This window comes from Natrix helvetica (genome assembly GCF_964273705.1).
Source record: "Natrix helvetica genome assembly, chromosome: 4".
Taxonomy (NCBI): Eukaryota; Metazoa; Chordata; class Lepidosauria; order Squamata; family Natricidae; genus Natrix; species Natrix helvetica.
In genome coordinates, this window is record NC_138550.1 from 61279484 (window position 1) to 61300175 (window position 20692).

The 20692-nt window shown below is 43.7% G+C and overlaps 2 protein-coding genes across 4 annotated transcripts in view; both read left to right on the forward strand.

The window, feature by feature from the left end:
• Nucleotides 1-1446, forward strand: part of MED14 (mediator complex subunit 14) — a 106397-nt gene extending 104951 nt beyond the window's left edge. For all 3 annotated transcript variants that reach the window (XM_081951692.1, XM_081951694.1, XM_081951693.1), the window contains one exon: nucleotides 889-1446. In XM_081951692.1, the coding sequence (XP_081807818.1) occupies nucleotides 889-962 (74 nt within the window). In that variant the 3' untranslated portion in view covers nucleotides 963-1446. The remainder of the gene's footprint in view (nucleotides 1-888) is intronic.
• A 684-nt stretch (nucleotides 1447-2130) lies between these two features.
• Nucleotides 2131-17695, forward strand: LOC309392167 (uncharacterized protein CXorf38 homolog; the record flags this gene model as incomplete). The annotated part of the gene is given in 6 exon segments (XM_081953173.1): nucleotides 2131-2322; nucleotides 2626-3067; nucleotides 10495-10567; nucleotides 10569-10614; nucleotides 14686-14818; nucleotides 17646-17695. Coding segments are annotated over 5 exon segments (432 nt in total). The 5' UTR covers nucleotides 2131-2322; nucleotides 2626-2937.
• Between the last annotated feature and the right edge of the window lie 2997 nt (nucleotides 17696-20692).

Below are 20692 nucleotides of genomic sequence, written 5' to 3' on the forward strand. Positions count from 1 at the left end.
GTTGAAGCCCAGTGTACATTTAAATAACCTATATACTCTGCTAGAAACCTTCCTGTGTTATAAAGTCTTCACGGATTGTATTCCTTAAAGAGTAAACACAGCAGCATTTTCAAAAGCTGTAGGCATACAGTTTGTGGGGTTTTTGCCAGGTTAAAAATAAAAACATTCTGCTTGAGTTATCACTTTTGAAATTGTGAATTTTCTTTTGTCTTTGAGTCCCTTGTCAAGAAAAGTGCTGGGTTCTCCTAGAGATTTTTTATGTTTTGTATAGTGTTGATATAATTAATTCCAAATATTATTGACTTCTTATTCTGATTTAATAACTTTTTCAATTGAAAATTGAAAAATATTACAAAGGTTAATAATTAATGTAACTGTTAACAGCAATGCCAGCAATAGCTGTCCAATTGTTTTGCATTTTCTAATAGTCATCAAAAGTGTTCTTCAGTACTATTAGCATGAATTGGTCATTCTTTAGCAATATAGTTTAGCATTCACATTTCTTTTAAGGAGCACAGGATAGTATACATGGGAGACTGAGAAAAATATTTACAGCCAAACAGAATTTGGTTGCTAAACCACAACCAACAGTTTGGCTTTTGGCTCTTTTAAATGCATGATCTTTCTTACATATAGAAAATCTCATTAGCTTGGATGGTATTTGTGCATATTATGTAGTAATTGGTATTTAAAAGATATACCTTTTATTTTCGATACCAACTGTACACTTTCTAGTAAGTTAGAATAAAGCAGCAATATAGACAATTGGAATTCTGTTTATGGTGCATAAATTGTATATTTGTTATTGTTAGTTGTTTACATTTTGTATTTATCACTGTCATAATGTAATCCACTTCTCTTAACTTCTTTTTCTTTCCCTTTTTCTAGGTGAGTGTACAATCTTTGCAGCTGTTCGTGATTTAATGGCTAACCTTACATTGCCCCCTGGTGGGCGCCCATAGGCTTTTATACAAAGGGTAAAAATGAGATGAAATGGAAAAACTCTGAAATAAAGCCTTTGTTACTTAGAATGGAAGAGACATTTTCACGTGTCACAATTTTAAAAGAGCTGATACAATGGATTGGCCTACTTTCAGGGATGCACTTTCATCAGTTTTTTTTTCTTGGTACAGCACTCTTAAAATGTTTTACATTTCAGACTCATAATAAATTTATGTATCCACTTGCAAGTAAAGAGTTAATATTCTGTTTTATACTTCAAAGATTATGAAAATGCCAAATTTGTTTATTTAAATGTTTTTTTCTGATGTCTTGGTGTAAGTCTTTTTTTAAAGCAGAGCTGTCATTTTTTGAATACTGTAAAACTATGAAAAACTTTATATTGAAACTGTATTTTAATATTACTGCTTTGAAATGTTAAAAATGGACTTGTTATAAACATGTCCGCAAAAGCAATATTTAATAAACTAGATTTTTAAAAATAAAGTTACTTAAAATGTGTATTTATATAGGAAAAAAACGACTGTTTTTTTCCTCAACTTTATTGGTTTTCAGACTGTACCTTGCTTTCAGCTACCTTGAATTCTAGTAGTGGACCTTCTGTCCAGCTTTTTAAATTTATACATTAAATGAATTTAAAAGAGGTCCTTTTTAAAAAGAGGGATTTATTTTGATTGAATATGAGGGGAAAAGGTGAAAATCATATTCAGTATTGCTAAACAAGAACCAAAAATATACTCCATATTGGTCATTCTTTATCGAAGGAGAATAATAAAGAAACCTGCTTGCAATAGCATCTTAAAGTGATTATTCCATTTTGCAACTGCATTTTGTCAGTTAATTTATAGTGGCCAACTGTTGGACATCTTAATGGCATGAAAATGCTGTGTATTGAATTTAGGTTTACCAGATACCTGCACAGACAAAGGAAGGCAGGGACAATTGAAAGTTGACAAAAGGTAGGAGGCACACTTTCTTGCCATCTGTTACAAAAATTATGGTAAAAAACTGCAAAAACAAAACGTTTTTAGGTCTACATGTATATGAATGATTTCCAGCATCATAAAGCCTGGTTTTTGAATTGTAGGAAAGAGCCAGTTGGAGGCAGAAGCCTTCGTGAATAACTGATTTAACTGTCAACAGGGTACTAATCAAACAATAAAAGTCAGAGAGCTGCGTTTGTTAGCTTTCAGTTTCTGCTTACTAGGGAAGCTTGCCTCAAAAGAAAAGCTGCTTACAAAAATTAAACCTGTTAAGATACTCAATACGCTGGACAATATTTGTTTTTAAGGCTGCCTGCTGAATATAGGACGAGGACTAAAAAGAGGACATATAGCTCCTGCTGCTAGATCTTAATGACAGGTAAGTGAACTCTAGTTGAACTCAAGAACTAAATTAAAACAGTACTGTTAACTTCCCAAAAAGATGGAGGTGGACAAGATCTCTAACTACATCAGCCTGGTTAAGTGCTGGTACAGAATGCAAGAAGAAAAGCCAGCTTTTTACATAGAAGGTATATGGAAGCCACATTCATAATGGTGAAATGCTAAGCGTTTCTTTGCGTTTGGAAACGTTCTTCAAGGGTTAGGGAAATCAAACATCCAAAGAGGGCATTCCGGTTAGGGAAGGCTGTGCTACAGTAACTGCTATTCTGTTCTGCTATAGGGCGCTATTTTCCAGGCAATTATTTGGACGGGGAATTATCCTGAAAACGAAACAGTAGAATGCAGTCGTCCTATTAGGTGTCATGCGAAATAAAGATTGGATCGCGGTGGGTTCGCTAAATCTTGAGAATCGTAATGGCTATTTTATTGAGGAACGCTATGAAGTAACTATTCAAGGAAAAGGGAATCTGAGTGCGGATTGTTAAAAGATCGTCGAAGGCTTCCGCCCTTCGCGCAATGACGAAAAAAATCCGCCCCGCTTTTTCACGGCTTAAGTCTGGCCACTCCCTGGCGACGCGAATACAAGCTTGCGATGGCGTTGGCGGAACTGGCTGCGCGATTTAACTGCGTCGAATATAAAAATTGGCTGAAGGACAGGCATAGCCGCCGCCTCTTGAAGGTTGCTCTGCAGCGCTTCGCCGATGAGCAAATTCACGTCTTCTGTTAGATCTGGGCAACGAGAGACAGACTGCGGACACGACGTGACTTAACAGCTCTTTATTAGTAATAGTAGTGATCCAGCTTACTCTGTGGTCGGAGGGTTCCCCTTTTATAGGGATGAGGCACGCCCATTGACCAATCAGAGGAATACCTGTTTCCCGCTGTAGGAGCGGACCTGAGGGAAGACTTATCCCGATATATGCTAATATCTAACACCCCTCCCCTCCTAGATGGGACGTTGCGGTAGGTGACATAGTCCTTTAGGTAGGTGGGTGTTTGTCTTGCTCGGGAGGAACGTCGGAGTTCAGGTTGTGTTGAAGTACTTGCAGGATTGGTTTCCTGTTGGGTTGAAGTAGTTGCAGGATCGGGTGCTTTTTCTGTTTCTGGAGGTCTTGCGTTTTCGATGCTCTTTTCCCTGGTATCTTGTTCGGCTGCGATGACGGGGGTTTGCTCAGCGGCTGTGATGACGGGGGGTTGCTCAGCTGCGTGCGTGATGTCCTGTCCCCCGCTTAGCTCGCCGGTGTCGTCGTTTCCTGGGATGAAGTTTCCCTGCGGTTGTCTTTCTGTGGACAGGAAACTTTCGCCCTCATCCCTTAAGTTGGAGTGTGCTAGGCGACCTCGAAGCTGATCGATGTGCCTTCTCCAATTCCGCCCATCTTCAAGCTCTAACAAATACGATCGAGGGCCCATGATGCCAATGACCCTTGCCGGTATCCACAATGTCCCCCCTGTGTAATTTTGAGCATAAACAGTGTCTCCTTCTCTAAAAGATCTGACCTTACTTGTAGAGTCTGGGGGAGCCGAGGTAGAATAATTCGGGTGGAGCCTGTCCAGGTGAGATCGTAGGCGGCGACCCATTAGTAGTTCAGCGGGGCTTCTACCCGTCGTTGCGCTCGGGGTAATGTGTTGAATGAGGAGGTAATGGTCAATGCGTGTTTGCCAATCCCCCGGGCCCATCCTGGCGAGGGCCTCTTTCGCGAACCGCACCATTCTTTCTGCCTGACCATTGGACGCTGGATGGAATGGCGCGATGAGGGCGTGTCTGATTCCCAACCCTGCTAAAAATGTTTCGAACTGCATGGCCGTGAATTGGGGCCCGTTGTCCGATACTAACAGATCTGGTAGACCATGGGTGGCGAAAAGCCGCCTAAGAACCTTTATAACTGCCTCTGCCGTGGTTGATGTCATTAGGACTACATCCAACCATTTAGAATAAGCATCTACAACTATGAGGAAGGTTTGACCCTGGAATGGCCCTGCAAAATCAATATGAATGCGTGACCAGGGTGCCTTGGGTTTCTCCCATTCTGTGGCGGGCGCTTCCGGGGGTGCTGGTCTCGACTCCTGGCATGGATCGCAAGTGGCCACCCACTCCTCTATTTCTTTGTCCATATTGGGCCACCACACATAACTTCTCGCTAACGCTTTCATTCTCACGATCCCCGGATGCCCCATATGTAAAGCATTCAATACCTTTTTTCGTAGCGCAAAAGGAATAACAACTCGATCCCCCCACAACAAACATCCCTGTAACACGGAGAGTTCGTCCCGTTTAGACCAAAACATTTTGAATTCCGGGCCCACATTTCCCTTTGGCCACCCCCTCCATACCCAAGTTTGCACTTGTTTTATTAAATTGTCCTTCGAGGAGAACCTTGCAACGTCGTAAGAAGAAACCGGTCCCGAATCCAAACAGTCAATGAGCAATACCGGTACTTCTGGAGTGGGGTCTGGCAAAATGTCTGGTAATGGGCAACGGCTGAGCGCATCTGCGTGCCCTAGAGTGGAGCCCGGTCGATGAATTAACTTGTAAGAGTACGCAGCCAGGAAAACAGTCCACCTGGTCATACGTGGAGAAAGGGAGACCGGAGTGGGGCGATTTCCCGCCAAAAGTCCTAACAGCGGTTTGTGATCAGTAATGAGTTCAAAATCGCGGCCGTAGAGGTATTCATGGAAACGTTTCACACCTGCAACGGCAGCCAATGCTTCTCTGTCCATTTGGCTGTAGTTCCTTTCGGCCGATGAAAGAGTTCTGGAGTAGAAAGCAATGGGTGCTTCTTTCCCGTCGGGCATCCTGTGGCTGAGGACTGCTCCAACCCCGAACGGCGATGCGTCGCAGGTCAATACCAGCGGGAGGGTCTGACTGTATTGTACAAGTAGTGAGTCAGTGGTGAGCAGGCGCTTTACCCCGGCGAATGCTGCAGCTTCTGCTCGTCCCCATCTCCATGGTGCGTTCCTCTGGAGTAGACGGTGTAGTGGCTCAGCAACGGTCGCCTTCTGTCTCAGAAAAACGCTGTAGAAATTAAGTAGTCCGAGGAAGGCCTGCAACTCGGTTTGATTTCGTGGTGTGGGGGCGTCCTGGATCGCCTTAATTTTCTTTTCAGTGGGGTGAATTCCCTGACCATCAATTCTATAACCCAGGAATTCTACGCTAGGCACGTTAATTTGGCATTTTTCTTTTTTCAGGCGGAGACCCTTCTCTCTGATTCTGGCCAAAACCGATCTGACTCTTTTGTTTAGTTGCTCCTCGTTTGCAGCGGACACCAAGATATCGTCAAAATATGGGACGACTCCCGGTATCCCTTGCAACAGTCGTTCCATGACGCTCTGGAACAATCCTGGAGCAATACTTACGCCGAATTGTAGCCGGTTGCATTTAAACGCTCCTCTGTGCGTCACTATAGTCTGGGCCTCCGCTGTGGCGCTATCTACTGGCAGTTGCTGGTAAGCTTGTGCCATATCTAATTTAGCGAAAACTTTTCCTGGCCCCAATGAGTGCAATAGGTGCTGTACTACGGGCACCGGATATGCGCTCTGTTGTAGCGCGACATTAATTGTGCATTTATAGTCTGCGCACAAGCGGACTGATCCGTCTGACTTAACTGGGGTCACGATAGGTGTCTCCCAACGCGCGTGATCTACCGGCTCCAGGATTCCTTGTTCCACTAACTTATCTATCTCTTTATCTATTTTTGGGCGGAGTGCAAAAGGCACTCGTCTCGGTTTAAGCCGGATTGGCGCCACATTTGGATCTAAATTGAACGATATTGGTTTGCCCACATACTTACCAAGACCGGAGCTGAACACATCCTCGAACTCCTTAAAGATCTTTTCAGCGCTGCTGTTTCTCACGGCGTTGATTCCGGTGACTTCTAATCCCAGGGCTTCAAACCAATCAAGCCCCAGGAGGTTCTGCAATGGCGCGCTGGAGATGGTCACGGGCAGCTGGGCTTCGATGTCCTTAAACTGGATGTGGAATGTGCCTTGGCCCACGATGGGGACTTGGTTCCCCTGGTAGTCTCGTAGCAGGACGTCAGGAGCGCGCAGTTGGCTCTTTCTGAGGCTGGGAATGGCCTGTTTCATGGATGCCCATGAAATGATCGTCAGGGTTGATCCTGTGTCAACCTCCAGCTCGCAGGGTGAGCCCTCCAAGAGGACTGTGACTTTCAGCCTTTTGGGCCGCTTAGGGCGGACCTGATGTATCGTGGTGAGATACGTTCGCAACTCCTCTCTCTGGGTCAACTCTATCTCATCGTCTATATCCTGAAAATACTCTCGTTGAGCGTCTTGGTAGAACGCTCTTTCGGCTCTCTGTGTGAATTCTCTCTGGGGATACGCTCGCTCACTTTCTTGTGAGTAATCTCTCTGGGAATACGCTCGTTCAGCTCTTTGGGGAGTTTCTCTCTGGGTAAACACTTGTGGATTTTTCTCTGGGCGCCCTTTTTGATTTCGCCAAGCCCCTGGGTTGGGCTTCTGTTGGCGGTACATGGGTGGCTGCCGTGAGGCAGGGACTCCGCTCCGGCACACTCGTGCGATGTGCCCAAGTTTGTTGCAGTGCGAACAAACAACGTTCCTGAACCTGCAAGTAGACCTGGGGTGATTCCCTCCGCAGCTTGCGCAGGGCGGCAAACGGGATCCGGGTTTCCCCCCAGGCCTCCAGTGACTGCTCTGCATTAGGTGACTGTCCTCGAACTCGGGATCCACGTAGTCGGGGCTTGCGTCTTCGTAGTGGACTCTGGTTTGTCTCGGTGCTGGCTGGGTTTCGTTGACCCTTCGTTGTATGGTCACTGCTGATTTCTCCGCTGATTCCGACGCTCTTGCTTTGTTCAATGCTGACTGTAGGGTTAGATTCGGGTTGGCTAACAGTTTCTTTTGCAACGAAATGTCTCTTACCCCACAGATGAATTGCTCTAAGATATGCTCTTCCAAATCCCTGTATTCACAGTGGGCTGCTATTCTTCGTAGAGCTGCAACAAATTGGTTAATGGATTCTCCCGCCTTTTGAGTCCTCATGTTGAACTCTTTGCGGCTGACATGGCGGGACGGTTTTGGCGCGTAATGTGTTTCCAAGGCTTGTTTCAGCGTCGCCCATGGTACTGCTTGTATTGGAGTAGGCGCGGTGAGGTCTCTGGCCGTATTGAAGACTTCCTTTCCGCAGTAGCCGAGGAAGATATTTTTCTTTCTTGCATCGGTGATCCCCGTGTACTCATTTGCTTCGAGGAAACACTCGAAGCGAATCATGAAGGCTTCCCATTCGTCGGTTGCTGGGTCGAAAGGAGCGGGGGGAGCATGCATCGCCATCTTCTCAGTTTGAATTTGCCGCGCTGCGGTGATCTGAGATGGCTGCCGGAATTTCTGCCGAATTCCTGGGCTGGATCAAATCCGGAGATTCTTGAAGTAGCGTTCTTCGTCCTATCTGTCTCTCAATCCCACCCTCGTCGCCAATGTTAGATCTGGGCAACGAGAGACAGACTGCGGACACGACGTGACTTAACAGCTCTTTATTAGTAATAGTAGTGATCCAGCTTACTCTGTGGTCGGAGGGTTCCCCTTTTATAGGGATGAGGCACGCCCATTGACCAATCAGAGGAATACCTGTTTCCCGCTGTAGGAGCGGACCTGAGGGAAGACTTATCCCGATATATGCTAATATCTAACATCTTCCACCGTCAGTTTATTGCGACCGACTCCGCTTAATCCCGTCAGGTTTTCGGTGTGACGGGCATTGCATCCCTAGAGACAGATAGGTGAGGCTTTCCACCCCGGACCCGGAGCTCTGGCCGTCGCAGGAGCGAGTGACGTCGCGCTACGTGGCCTCTGCAGAATCGATTGCTCCCAGTTTGTGCTGAACTTGCCCGGGTTGGATCCCATTCCGGGGCGTAGACTCTTTCGGAAACAATAGACACGCGTTCGCTAATTCGTTCCTGAATAATACTTGCATCTTTCTTTAACACCATCGCAAACTTGCATCTTTCCTCCATCTGGTGCTGGGAAAGATGCAAATCCTGTCCAACAACCTCCAGGAGGTTGAGTCGTCTTGAGGGAGGCTGCCTTAGCCAAACATTTTAATTCCAATCCCGCCTTTTGTTGGGCGGCTTTCTTCCTCATCCTTTTTTCCTTGGTAGGAATATATTCTTCTCCCCAAAAGAGGGGGATTTTGAGCCCCTCGTCCTTCCTCCTCCGATCTGCTTCGTTCTCAACCGCCTTCTCGTGGCGCCGCCCACGTAAACACCAGAGAAGTGTTTAATCTTTTAACACTTTTAATCTTTGGCTTGCCGGAGGAAATTTCTATGGAACGAAGAATTCGCCCCGCCAACCAGCGCCGTCTCGTGTGAAGGGAAGGAGTGAAAGGCTCCATCTCGCTAAATACTCGCCGTTTGGCCTTTCCTTTTACATAGTGTGCGATAGATTATCCGTAATTATTTAGAATGGAGGGCAGGTTCTCTAACTTGCCCCTGGTTTATGGGGATGATTTCCAAGTTACAAAACTGAGCCTCTTTGATTTCTAGTCCTAATAATAAATATCTACTTTAGTAAATTATATTTCAGCAATTCACAAGTTAGCGCAAAAGATATCATAAAGACATGAATATCTCTTATTTGAAAATATCAAAACAAATTATGTAATTGTATTTTTAGGTCAGAATTGGCACAATAAAACATACATGAATACTTACTATTATTTTAGCTATTGTCCTTTTTCGAAACAATTTATTGCACGAACTGCGGATCTTGCCTCTGTCCTTCTAATTCATGGGAACTGGTAAAGATAATACAATACAGTTATCACCATATAAAATAAATTTCAAAAATGGAGTAATTGTTGTATGTGTGTGAGAGAGAGATTCTTTTCTGATACTCCCAAGGAGAGATTAAAACATGGGCATTAGTGTAAGATTGTTGTACAAATACATTTTTAGCTGTGGATAGTATGTGCATTGCCATCTCATATTTTGGAGTGTTATCCACCCCACTCCTACAGAAATGAAATATTTTAGGAAATATTAAAGGGCAGAATATTTCCTCTAAATGGGAGACAGAAAATCAGCTCCCCCCCCCCCCCTTTGTCAATGAGCCATTAAGGCCTGAGCCGGCCTATTCTACATAACAAAGATCCACCCCCTTCAACTCCAGGGTGATGGGATTAAGGCATGATAAGGCCTTTACCCATCTCACCACATGGCACCTGAGAAGATTACATCATCACCCAGCAAGTCAAGCAAGCCTGGGAAGCAGCCTACAGAGTTGCCTTTGCATGGCCCCATGGTTGTCTGACAACCAATCAGAACACAAGATCAAGTTCAAAGCCCAGAGAGGGCATAAAACCAGGGTCTTTCAGCATCTCTGCCCCTTTTTCTTCTTCACCCAATATCTTGAAGCATGTGATCACCTTTTCCCCCAGGACCTCAAACTATATGGTCCCGTCCATCATTAAACCATCTTTCCAAGCAGCCTCTATGTTTCCAGTGTCTTTTTCCCCATTTGGAACTAAACCAAGAAGGACATTTCTTCCAACAGGAGCTTCATTCTATTTGAAGATGCAACAGCATCTGAGTGTCATAGTACAATTTGTAGTAAAGATAAGGTGGTGCAGTGCTCCAGATTTAGTTCAAAAGGAGTTTCAAAATGTGCAGGAGTGCATTGTAACATCTGTGCCCCTCATTAGAGCAGCTCATTTGTTTTGAAGTACATCTTTGAACTGAATCAGAGTGTTGCACAACTTAGTAATATAAATAAACCAGGAAGTCCCCAGTGTGGATATTGCTACACTGATACCCTGTGTGTTTAGGTGCAGGGAGAGAAAAAAAACACAAATATGCTTGCCTGCCTCTGCCTACTGACCAATTGGAATATAATTATGTTTTCATAATTGGGATTTCAACCTCCCATTATTCCCAACAATATGACAGGCCCACAAAGGCTGTCAGTAAGGCTGTAAATAAGAAAATGACAGCTGCAAAAATAAATTGAGCCAAAGCCACTTTTCTTGTTCACAAGAAACCTAAGATTACAACCAGCTATTGCTATCTGCATTCATTTGATTAATCTTATTCTCTGATACAAAGTTCAGTTATGAAACACTGTTTTCTTGGTTTCTTAGACAGGAACAAACAGCACTGTCCATGTATGTTTTTCTTCATCATTCAAGCTTATATGCCTCATGGGAAAGGCAATACTTATGGTCCTGACAAGTGTGATGCATCAGCACTCTTAAACCTTTTCATTTCATATTCACGTCAACAATATTTATCCAAAGAAAATCAGAGAGGTATTCAACAATGTGTGTTTGAATGACATTTATTTTATTAATTCTTATCAGGCAATCAGAAACATATTTCCTGAGACATAATTGGTGACTGCTGCCCTCTTTAAAACAGGTCACCAACCTTTCACACCTCAGGGATCACTAAATTCAAATTTTTAAATCCCGCGGACCACTAATATGAACTTCCTAATGACCAGCGGGTGGGCGTGGCTAGGTGATCATGTAACTGGGTGGGCATGGCCAACTTGATGTCATTCATGTCTCGCCAGCCTCTACTCACCTCTCCCCTCCCAGCCACTCCTCGCCTCCCCGCCCGGGCTCCTTAGGGCCCCAACAGGAAGCAGTTGTTGGAGCTAAGCAGCCACCACGAGAAAGTTGGCAAAACAGCTCAGTTCAAATTGGATCTGACTGAGGAGACACAGTAGAAGCACCTCACTGAGGCTACGAGCATAGGCTTTCCAAGCAGGGGGAAGACCTGCGGGAGTGCAAGGCCAGGTACCGGCACCTGGAGGTTCAGCGGGCTGAGATGGTCAGCCAGTTCCACACCATGATGTACTAGAACAAGGTCCTCTGGCTCTTTGCCACCAGCAGCACTTCCCTCCAGCCTTCGCCCAAAGTCCTGCACCAGGGGGCCGAAGCAGACCCCAAGTTGGAATTTCTGCCCCTCTCTGACCCACACACAAAGACCCTGGAGAGAGAGACTGCAGCAACACAAATGTTCATTGCATGTAATTTGAGGACCCCTGATTTAGTGCAATATAAAAAATGCAAATAATTTTTCTGTGGACCACCAAAATTTTCTCACGGACCACCAGTTGGTGACCACTGCTCTAAAAGACAACAGCATCACTTTTTATTTTTTTTATAAAAAACTTTTTTATTTTTAAACAAACAAGTACAGACAAACAAACATAAAACAAAAACATCTTCCAATTCCGTATAGTGTGTCGATTGGTTACAAAACTTTTTTGTACATTCTCACCATAGTCTTCACTTACACTTTATATAGAATCTCATATTATCAATCTGATATATATATATATATATACATATATACAACTGTATACAATTATTATCATTATTATACATTTATTTGACTATAATTGTCATTACTTCATTTTATGTGAGACATTCTACATTTTAGGTAAATTTATATTATTACATTTCATTACATCATCCTAAATCCATCCAGTAATAATACATCTTTATAAAATTCTTTGTCTAACCATTAATAAGCCCCATGTTTTATAAAATTGTTTATCTTTGGTTACCAAACTTTTATGCATCCTCTCCATAGTCCTCACAAATTATATAAAATCTCATATTATCAATCTAATATATATGTATACAATGTTATCATTATTAATTATTTAGTTGACTATATTATTACTTCATTTTATACAAAATATTTTAACTTTAAATAAATTCAAATTACTTTTTATTATAACATTTCATTACATCATCCTGTATCCATCCAATAGTAGTGCAATCTTTTATTTCTTACCATTTGTGGTATTTGTATTCTAATTGCTTTTTTAGTAAATCTTTTATGGACATCTCTTGGTAACTTATATTTCACTGCATATCTTGTGAAGACTCGAAATCCCTCATCCGTTCCTTCCATCATCTTCCCTTTGGTTATCACCAATGCTTCTGCAAGAATTTCTATCATTACTTCTGCCAAATTTTCTCCCTTTTCTTCTTCTGTCTTCTGGAATCTGAGGTAAAATTCTAGTCTATCAATCTCCCATTCCAATATTCCACTCTTATCTTTTTCAACAGCATTCATTCTGCTGTCAATATCTCCAATTTTCTTATCTCTTTGTTCATCTTTTTCTTCAGTTTTTTGAGATCTCTCCTCACATTTCATCATCGTTTGGTGAGTGTTCGCAATTTTTTCATCTATTTTTTCTGTTCTTTGTCCAATAATCTCCAATCTCTTTTCAGTGCTCTCTGTTATTACTTGTATTTTTTGAATTTCTTGCATTATCATCTGCAATGTCACTTCCTTTTTTTCCCCTGTTGCAACATCGTCTGTATTGATCTTTTCCTTCCAATAGTGCACGTTGCCACTGTAAAATCCAAGGCTCTTTTCCAAACAAAGTTAACTGTTCTCTTTCCCAATTCAGTGCAATCTTTTTTTTTCCACTCCAAGCTTTTCACTCTGATAGTACCAAGAGAAGCACCTGTATAAACATCTGTGCTCTTCCCACTATCATTTTCAATAAACAAACTCAGAGTCCTTGAAGTGTAACACCATCTCTTATTTTGCACAAGATTATCAAATGCTCAAATGTAGAGAAGAAAAACAATATTTCCAAGCCTCTAAGTGGCAGTGTTATTTCTTTTCATCTATTTTCACTTCCGTCTTTGTATTCTTTATGTTCCAGGAAAGAAAGAAAGAAAAAAAATTACCAAGAAAATATTATAGGGCATTGAAAAGAGAAAAAGAATCTAAATCTTTTTTAAAAAATAAAAATAAAATGAGTCCAGTTAAAAAAATAAGCATTTGTAGAAATTCCAGCAGTAAAAGGATTAAAGAAAAATAACACACTAAATTTGACTCAGGCTTAATCTTGCCGCTTGACCTCTTCTATCTTCAATTTTAACTTTACTTTTAATCTTTGGGGTGTTCTCTCATCTAATAATAAAAAAATATCTCACCAATTTGGCACACTTTCTCACCTACTTGTCTTCCATTTCTGGAGCTGTTCCAACTTTCAGCAGCTTCAATGGCTGCTTCTTTGTCGCCGGAAAAAAAGGGCTTCTCATGGATCTACCAGGGACGTGTGATGTCCCCGGGATCAGCAGGATGTGCCCTTCTCTATCACTGTCTCTATGGGATGGTTTAGGTCCAAAAGGACCATCCAGCGGCAGAGATATCAATGGCAATCCTGGAGCTCCAAGATTGCACATCGTATCGTCACGCCATCAGCTCTGTCTGTCAACAGTATCACTTTTTAGTTCATTGCACTTGAATTGAGGATTTATGTGCATATAGCAAAACTTAGGGGGAAAAGTACCCATTCCCCTTTTGTTCAAGTCTCTGCAATTCATAGAAAACTCAGAGATTGGCTATTTTTTCCCCTTCCCACAGACTTATTTCAATTTCAGCAAGTTGTCAAGATCTTGTTATTAGATCAATGTGAGTTCTTATTCCTGCTTTACCTACAAGGACATTTCAGGATGTCGTTCAGGAGAATCTACAAAGTTTTAACCACAATTAAAAACTCAGCTCTGTGACTTAATTAGTTGATTAGAACCCTCCCCCAATGGCATTGTTGCCTGAAACTGACTAGACGTTAATCAGTTTCACACTGATTGTCAATGGTAGCAAACTTAATCCTAAATGTGCACATTGATTATAAAACTGCTAACTGAGGTAGTCACTAAGTGAGGAGTGGCTGTATTTCTCCCTAGTCCTAATGTTTAGATATAAATAAATAAAATAAACAATACAATATAATAAATCCTGAACAGAACCTTTTGAAAGTAAAAAACCCATCTTTTTGTGATACTATGGTATGGAATGAAAAGTGACTGTAACATGAACACTTTACTTTCAATCAAATAATTTGATTTGCTAGGTATAGGTTTAAATCTGATTGGTTGTAGGATTTTTGTTTGCATACTTTGAGTTGGGAATGTTTCCTGTGGAGTGCTATGCATAGTTCCTTGGGCAAAGATTATGAATGCAATCTAGAACATTTTTACTTCTTTTTTATAATTATACTTAATTGAACTTTTTTCTAAATTATTCATATTTTGTGAAAAGATGTAACTGATTTCTTTTCAGTAGTTGGTTGTATATGCTTGTAGATGTCAAATACCACAGTCTGTAATAAATATAAGATAGATTTTTCTGTGAGAAGGGTTACTAAAAAGAGTATCTTCCTTCATGGATGTATTTTCCACATGGGTTGTTTATAAGCTGGTAATATTGACAGCATTATTTTGTTCTGGCATGAAATTTGTGTAACTCGGAGCTGTAATTTGAGAACTGGATCTCACTTGCCATTGCCCATAGCATATTTACAATATGTTTTTGCTATATACCGGTATTTATACCTTTAGGTGATAAAGTGCCACAATGAACTAATGCATTCTGCAGACATAAAAGTCTCTTTTTCCTGTCTGAAAGAATTTGGAAATCATGTCCAATATTTGCTGACTGAATTCTATCAGGATCCAGAGACTCAGACAGCTTGTCATAAGATAGAAATATACTTTTCTAACATATTACATGGCAATACTTTTCTAACATATTACATGGCTGCAATTATTAATATTTCTTCCTTATTTCGGCACTCTAATAAATATTGGACAAAATGATAATGTATTTTATGGTCTAAAACAGTTTTTATAACAATTTTTTTCAGGCCATAAAACCTGTTAAAAAATTCATAGAACCTCTGATCCTCAAAATAGCAGCTGTGGCTATTTTTGTGGAAACAAGACTTATGTTTTCCAGTGTTTCTTAGAAAAAATACTTTGGATGCCCTGGCTGCGTTGAAGTGGTTTGTTTGACTGTCAGTTGCCTAGAGTTGCCTGATGGTGAGATCAATGGCATATAAATTTAATGAATAAATAGCCAATCATGGAACCCCTTAAAGTTCTTGTGGACAATATTCTGTGGAGTATAGATGGAAAAGCTCTAGTCTAAGAAAAAAGCTGATGTGTACGAGTGGGTTCCTCCAATGTAAGATTTTTCTATAGATTTTAGTATAGATTCAATTAATTTCAGTTGCCATTTAAAAATTCTAGCCAAAAGGATTTTTCTCAGGCTATTTTAGAAACTGTGTGACATACTTCAGGGTACAGAAATGCTACATGTTGCTCTTTGCATAAACAACTGTCCAGGATGCCAAGAGTATATTGTTCACACAGCAGCATCTTCTGGCTACTCTCAGAAGCTGAAGAGAATTTTAGAAAATAGCTTATATTATAGCAGGAAATCTGAGTGCTTGTGGCCCAATAACAAATAATGCTGAACATATTTGATATTTGGATACTGTTTAAGCATAAGATGTACTTTCATTAAGGGCTTACTTTCAGGCAGCTATCAGAACAGCAAGGTCAGCATATTACCTGTGTTTCTCCAAAATAAGACTGGGTTTTATTTTCTTTTGGCCCCCAAAATAAGGGCCCATTCCCTTCCACCATCTGCTTTCCTGCTGCCACGACAGCTTACAGAGATTCTCAGGGCAGAAGCATTTTTTGCCCAGATGTAGACTTGAAGCTTCATCTGCTTGCAAATGCGATGCTTTGAAACAGAGCTAAGCACATTGGGATCGGCTATCTCCCCGCCATACCTCTGGCTCCACCACACATTTTTCATCCAGAGGGAGATGCAGCTTTGTCTGCTTGCAAAAGGGATGTTTTGAAACAGAGCTAATCACTCCATTTCAAAGCGTCCCATTTGCAAGCAGACGAAACTTTTAGTCTCCCTCATTTCTCTGTCTGGATGAAAAGTACATCTGATTTGGGAAGCCTTGTAAGCCATTGCAGTCACAGGAAAGCAGATGATGAGAGGGAGCAGGCAGACAGCTTCCTCCCCAAACCCCCATGCCTCTGCCTCCGCCTGCTGCTAATGCCACCGCACAAGCCTCCTATGAACCAAGCAGCCTCGCAGCACATCCAGAGCCATTGCAGTCACAGGAAAGCAGATGATGAGAGGGAGCAGGCAGGCAGCTTCCTCCCCTCCCTCCTCATGCCTCTGCCTCCCCTGCAAACTTTTCACCCAGAGGGAGACAGAAGGGTTGTCTTCTTGCAATGGGATGCTTTGAAATGGAGCGATTAGCCCATCTCTCTCCATCAGCTACCCAGAAGAAAGAAGGGGCCAAGTCAGAAGTGGGGCCAGAAGCGGCCGGCCAGGCACCAAAGTGCCACCAGCAAGAGAGACAGAGAGCAATCCGATCCAACCTCTGTGTTGTATATTTGTATGTATGAGAGAGACAGAGAGATCTGATCCAACCTCAGGGAGTTATACCAAGGCTGGCAGCGGTGTGAGCTCTCTCTCCCCCTCCCTCCCTCTCCCCCACTCTCTCTCACACCCATTGGATTGCATTGGTCTCTCTTGCTTCTGAGGTTGTGGTGGCGGTGCTTCAGTAACTGGCTGGCTGGGATGGCCTCATTTGTCATTCGGCTGCTTTCCCTTTTTTCTGGACAGCTGCTGGAGAGAGATGGGGCTGCCCAGATCCCCTCGCTTCTTCCCCAAAGCATTCCTTTGCTAACATGCTTTCCAGCTCCATTGTGTTTCTCTGCAGCCGCATGCAGGGCAACAAAAGAAGTTCTTGGGACAAAAAAAAGAGTTCAACCAGACCTTCCAACTTCTTGCAAAAAAAATATCTCATGGTGGGGAACTGCAATGGAACTGGAAAGCAGGTGGCAAAGCAAACCCCACAAGAGCTACAGGCTCTGAAACAGGCCCATCTGAAGCAAGGCCAACATCAACTGAAATGCAGTGGCAGAGCTGCAGGCCTCCAGAGCTGCTGCCTTTGAAACGGTGAATGTGGACCAGGCACCGTGAAGTGGTGCTGCAGGACCTAAGTGGCAGGTGGAGCAGGAGGCGGTAGCTGCTACCGAGCAGGTGATCTGTGGGTGGGACAGAAGAAAGCCCCTCCGGCGGATGAGGCTGATGCTCAGTGGAACCGGAGTTCTTTCACCATCACTCCCCCTGGCTCTGAAACAGCAGAGAGGGACCGGGTAAGGGGACCAAGCCTCACCCATCCATCCCCATAACATGGCAGTCCAGCTCAGGAGGGGAGAGAAAGGGAAGAGGCAGCTGCGCAACCGAGTCATTGAACCGGCGGGGGGAGATCACTAAGCGGGGAGTGGCCTGGCTATGAGGGCCCTGAGGTGCACAGGTACGGGGTAACATGTGGCAACTCCCCCGCCACCTACCCCACCTCACATCGTGGTGGTGCCATGCGCCCTCCTGCTCTGTTGTGGCTGTGAGCAATGGGATGGAGTGGGCAGGACTTAACTCGGAATGGGACTTTTTGGCTCCTACCCTTGGCTGTGCTTGCTTCCAGCCAATCGGCTAGCTGCCAATGCTGGCAGCCAGAAGCCACGGTGTGATTGATTGCAGGGGTGGGGGTGGGGGAGGTGCTGCAGCCAAATGGTCTCTGGGGTCTGTTAGGAAAAGTAAGTGGAGGGGGTGGAAGCTCCCCTGCAGCTGGTCATGCCACCCCAATAATGAACGGGAAGGGAAGAAGGGGGAGTGAGGGAGATGTAAGTAAGCCGGCTTTATCCAAAGGGAAGGGGGAGAGAGAGAGAAGGGAGATAAGAAAGAAAAGAAAGAAAAAAAGAGGGAAGGAGAAAGATAGATAGATAGAAAGATAGATAGAAAGAAAGAAAGAAAGAGAAGGGGGAAAAAAGAAAGAAAGAAGGTGGGAAGGGAGAAAGAAAGAGAGGGAGGGAGGGAAGGGAGAAAGAGGGAAGTGGAGGGAAAGTAAATGAGATATGGAGGAAGGGAGGGAAAAGGAGAGGAAGGAAGGACCATAAACCCGGGCACTAGACGCAGCTTCAAAGGATGCTTTGAAACAGCACAGCAATCCAGGGCTGGAAGGGACCTTGGAGGTCATCTAGTCCAGGGGTCTGCAACCTTAAACATTCAAAGAGCCATATGGACTCTTTTCCCACAGAAAACAAAACACAGGGAGCCTCAAAACCTGGGTGGGTGTGCCAACTCATCACTCACTCCCACCGAGTGACATGACACCCCCCAGATATGCCTACCCAGATTTTGTGGCTCTCGGTGTTTTCTTTTCTATGGGAAACAGGTATCTCCCTCTCCCCTTCATCTCTTTCTCCCTCCCTCTCCCATCTTTCTTTCTTTCTCCCTCCCTCCCCTCTCCCTCCCTCTTTCTCATCTCTCCCTCCCTCTCTCATTTTTCTCTTTCTCAACTTTTCTCTCCCTCCGTCTCCCCCTCACTCCCTCTCATCTCTCATCTTTCTCTCTCATCTTTCTTCCACCCTCTCCCACCTCCCATTCTTTTCTTTCTTCCTCTCTATCTCCCTCTTCCCATCTCTCCCATATCTTTCTCCCCACCTTTCTCCTCTCCCCCTCCCTCTCTCATCTCTCTCCCTCCCCTTTCCTCTCTCATCTCTTTCTCATCTTTTCTCTCCCTCCCTCTCTCCCATCTTTCTTTCTCCATCTCCCCCTCCCTCCCTCATCTCTTTCTCTTATCTCTTTCTCTCTCCCATCTTTTTCTCTTTCTCCCTCTCTCATCTCTTTCTCATTTTCTCCCTCTATCTCTCCCTCACCCCCCTCTCTCTCACTCACACACATACACAGGATTGCATTGCTCTCTCTTGCTTCTGAGGTGGTGGTGGTAGCGCTTCAACGGGCCTCCCCCCCCTTCTCCCCCACTCCCCACCTCCACTTCCCTACCCCCACACCCAGGGAATAACTCTAAGGACATTCAGCCACGTTCTTTCTGTCTCTGGAAAGATACAAAAATAAACTTTGCGTTCCAAAAGGAAGAACAGTCAGTTGTTACATCACAGCAGCACGAGGTTGCCGTCTTAGATCCCCGCATACACTTCAGAGAAGCAGCACACTCACACAGGCATGCATGTGCATCCTGCACCTCAGTACAAAGTGGCCAGAAAATATAGTCCCTAGGCGCTCCTGAAGACACTTGGCAGGCAAAGTATGGGATGAACCCCACCCCCCATCACCAAGGCAACATCCGCTGAATCCTTGCAAAACTGGACAAAGGTGGAGAGGGGAGCAGATGGAGCCAAATCTCTCTCCCCCACCTCTCTCTGTCTCTCTCCCTGTGTCTCTCTCTATGTGTGTGTGCTGGGTGTGCATTAGAGGAGAAGGAGGGAGAGGGAGGGAGAGGAGGAGGAAGAAGAGGAATAAAAACCTCCACCACAGCTTGCACTCCTTCTTCAGCCAGCCCGGATTTCCAAAAAATTGCAAAGAAAAAAGAAAAGAAGACTCTCTTGGAAAGCCCTGCATGCTCTCCTTGAGCTCTTTGCTGCCCCATTTTCTTCCTTCCTTTTGGAAATCCAGTATTCTGACCTAGGCTTCCCCAAAAATCATGACACAGAGTCCTGGTCCCAACAAAACCCCTTTTATTAAATGAATGTTTAAGGATTCAGGACACCTGGTAAACTTGATAGATTTTAAAAGGAGATCTAACACTCTGTCAGGTTTCCAAAACATGCCCTAATTGATTCATGAGCCTCGAGTCAAGTTTCAAAATAAAACCAATCATTTATTAGGAGCATTTTGGCAATACCTTTTTTGCAGTCAGATCTGAGCCTCATTTGAATTTTAGCTGAACTCAGCTGAACTTTACCCCTGTTCCTCCCCTCCCACCATTCTGTATCATAAATCACATTCTCCAATGAGGTGCACCCCAACAAGCCTGCTGTAGTAATCTGAGATCCGACTCTAGCTGAAGGTATGCATGGAATGCTCCCCCCCCTTTTCTCACCATGGCAACTTTATGAGTTGACATTCGGCTCCCTTCACTTTCCAAAAGCAACCTGTGTGACGCAAAAACAATTTGAGTACAGGTATGGGATTTAAGGCTAGGTCCTCCTCCCAGGCTTGTTTGGATTTTCTTCATGAAATTTTGCTATAAGGTGATCAGCCTGGATATTTCTACTCTTTACCCAAGATGCTTCTGACAAGGGCTAGCCCTTCCACTTGATTAAGTATTGGAGTTGTCTCCTGTGCCACCTCGAATAAAGAATTTGTTGCACTTCATAAAGGGTTTGGCCCCCTATGATTACAGGGCCCGGGGGCTCCCAGGATAGTGGTCTCAAAGTGGATCCGACCATGGGTTTTAAGAGGCTACTATGGAATACTGGGTGTATCTTCCCTAGCAGTTGTGGCAGTTTCAATTGCACTGTGACTGGGTTGATGATCTTTACTATGGGGAATGGTCCTATAAACTTTGGCCCCAGTTTCTTGCTAGGGACTTTTAACCTAAAATATTTTGTGGAGAAGTAAACCATCTCTCCCACCCAAAATGGCTGTTGCGGAGCTTGGTGTTTATCTGCCTGTTTCTTATAGGTTTGTGCCGCTTTAGCCAACACTTTTTTTTACATTCTCCCAGGT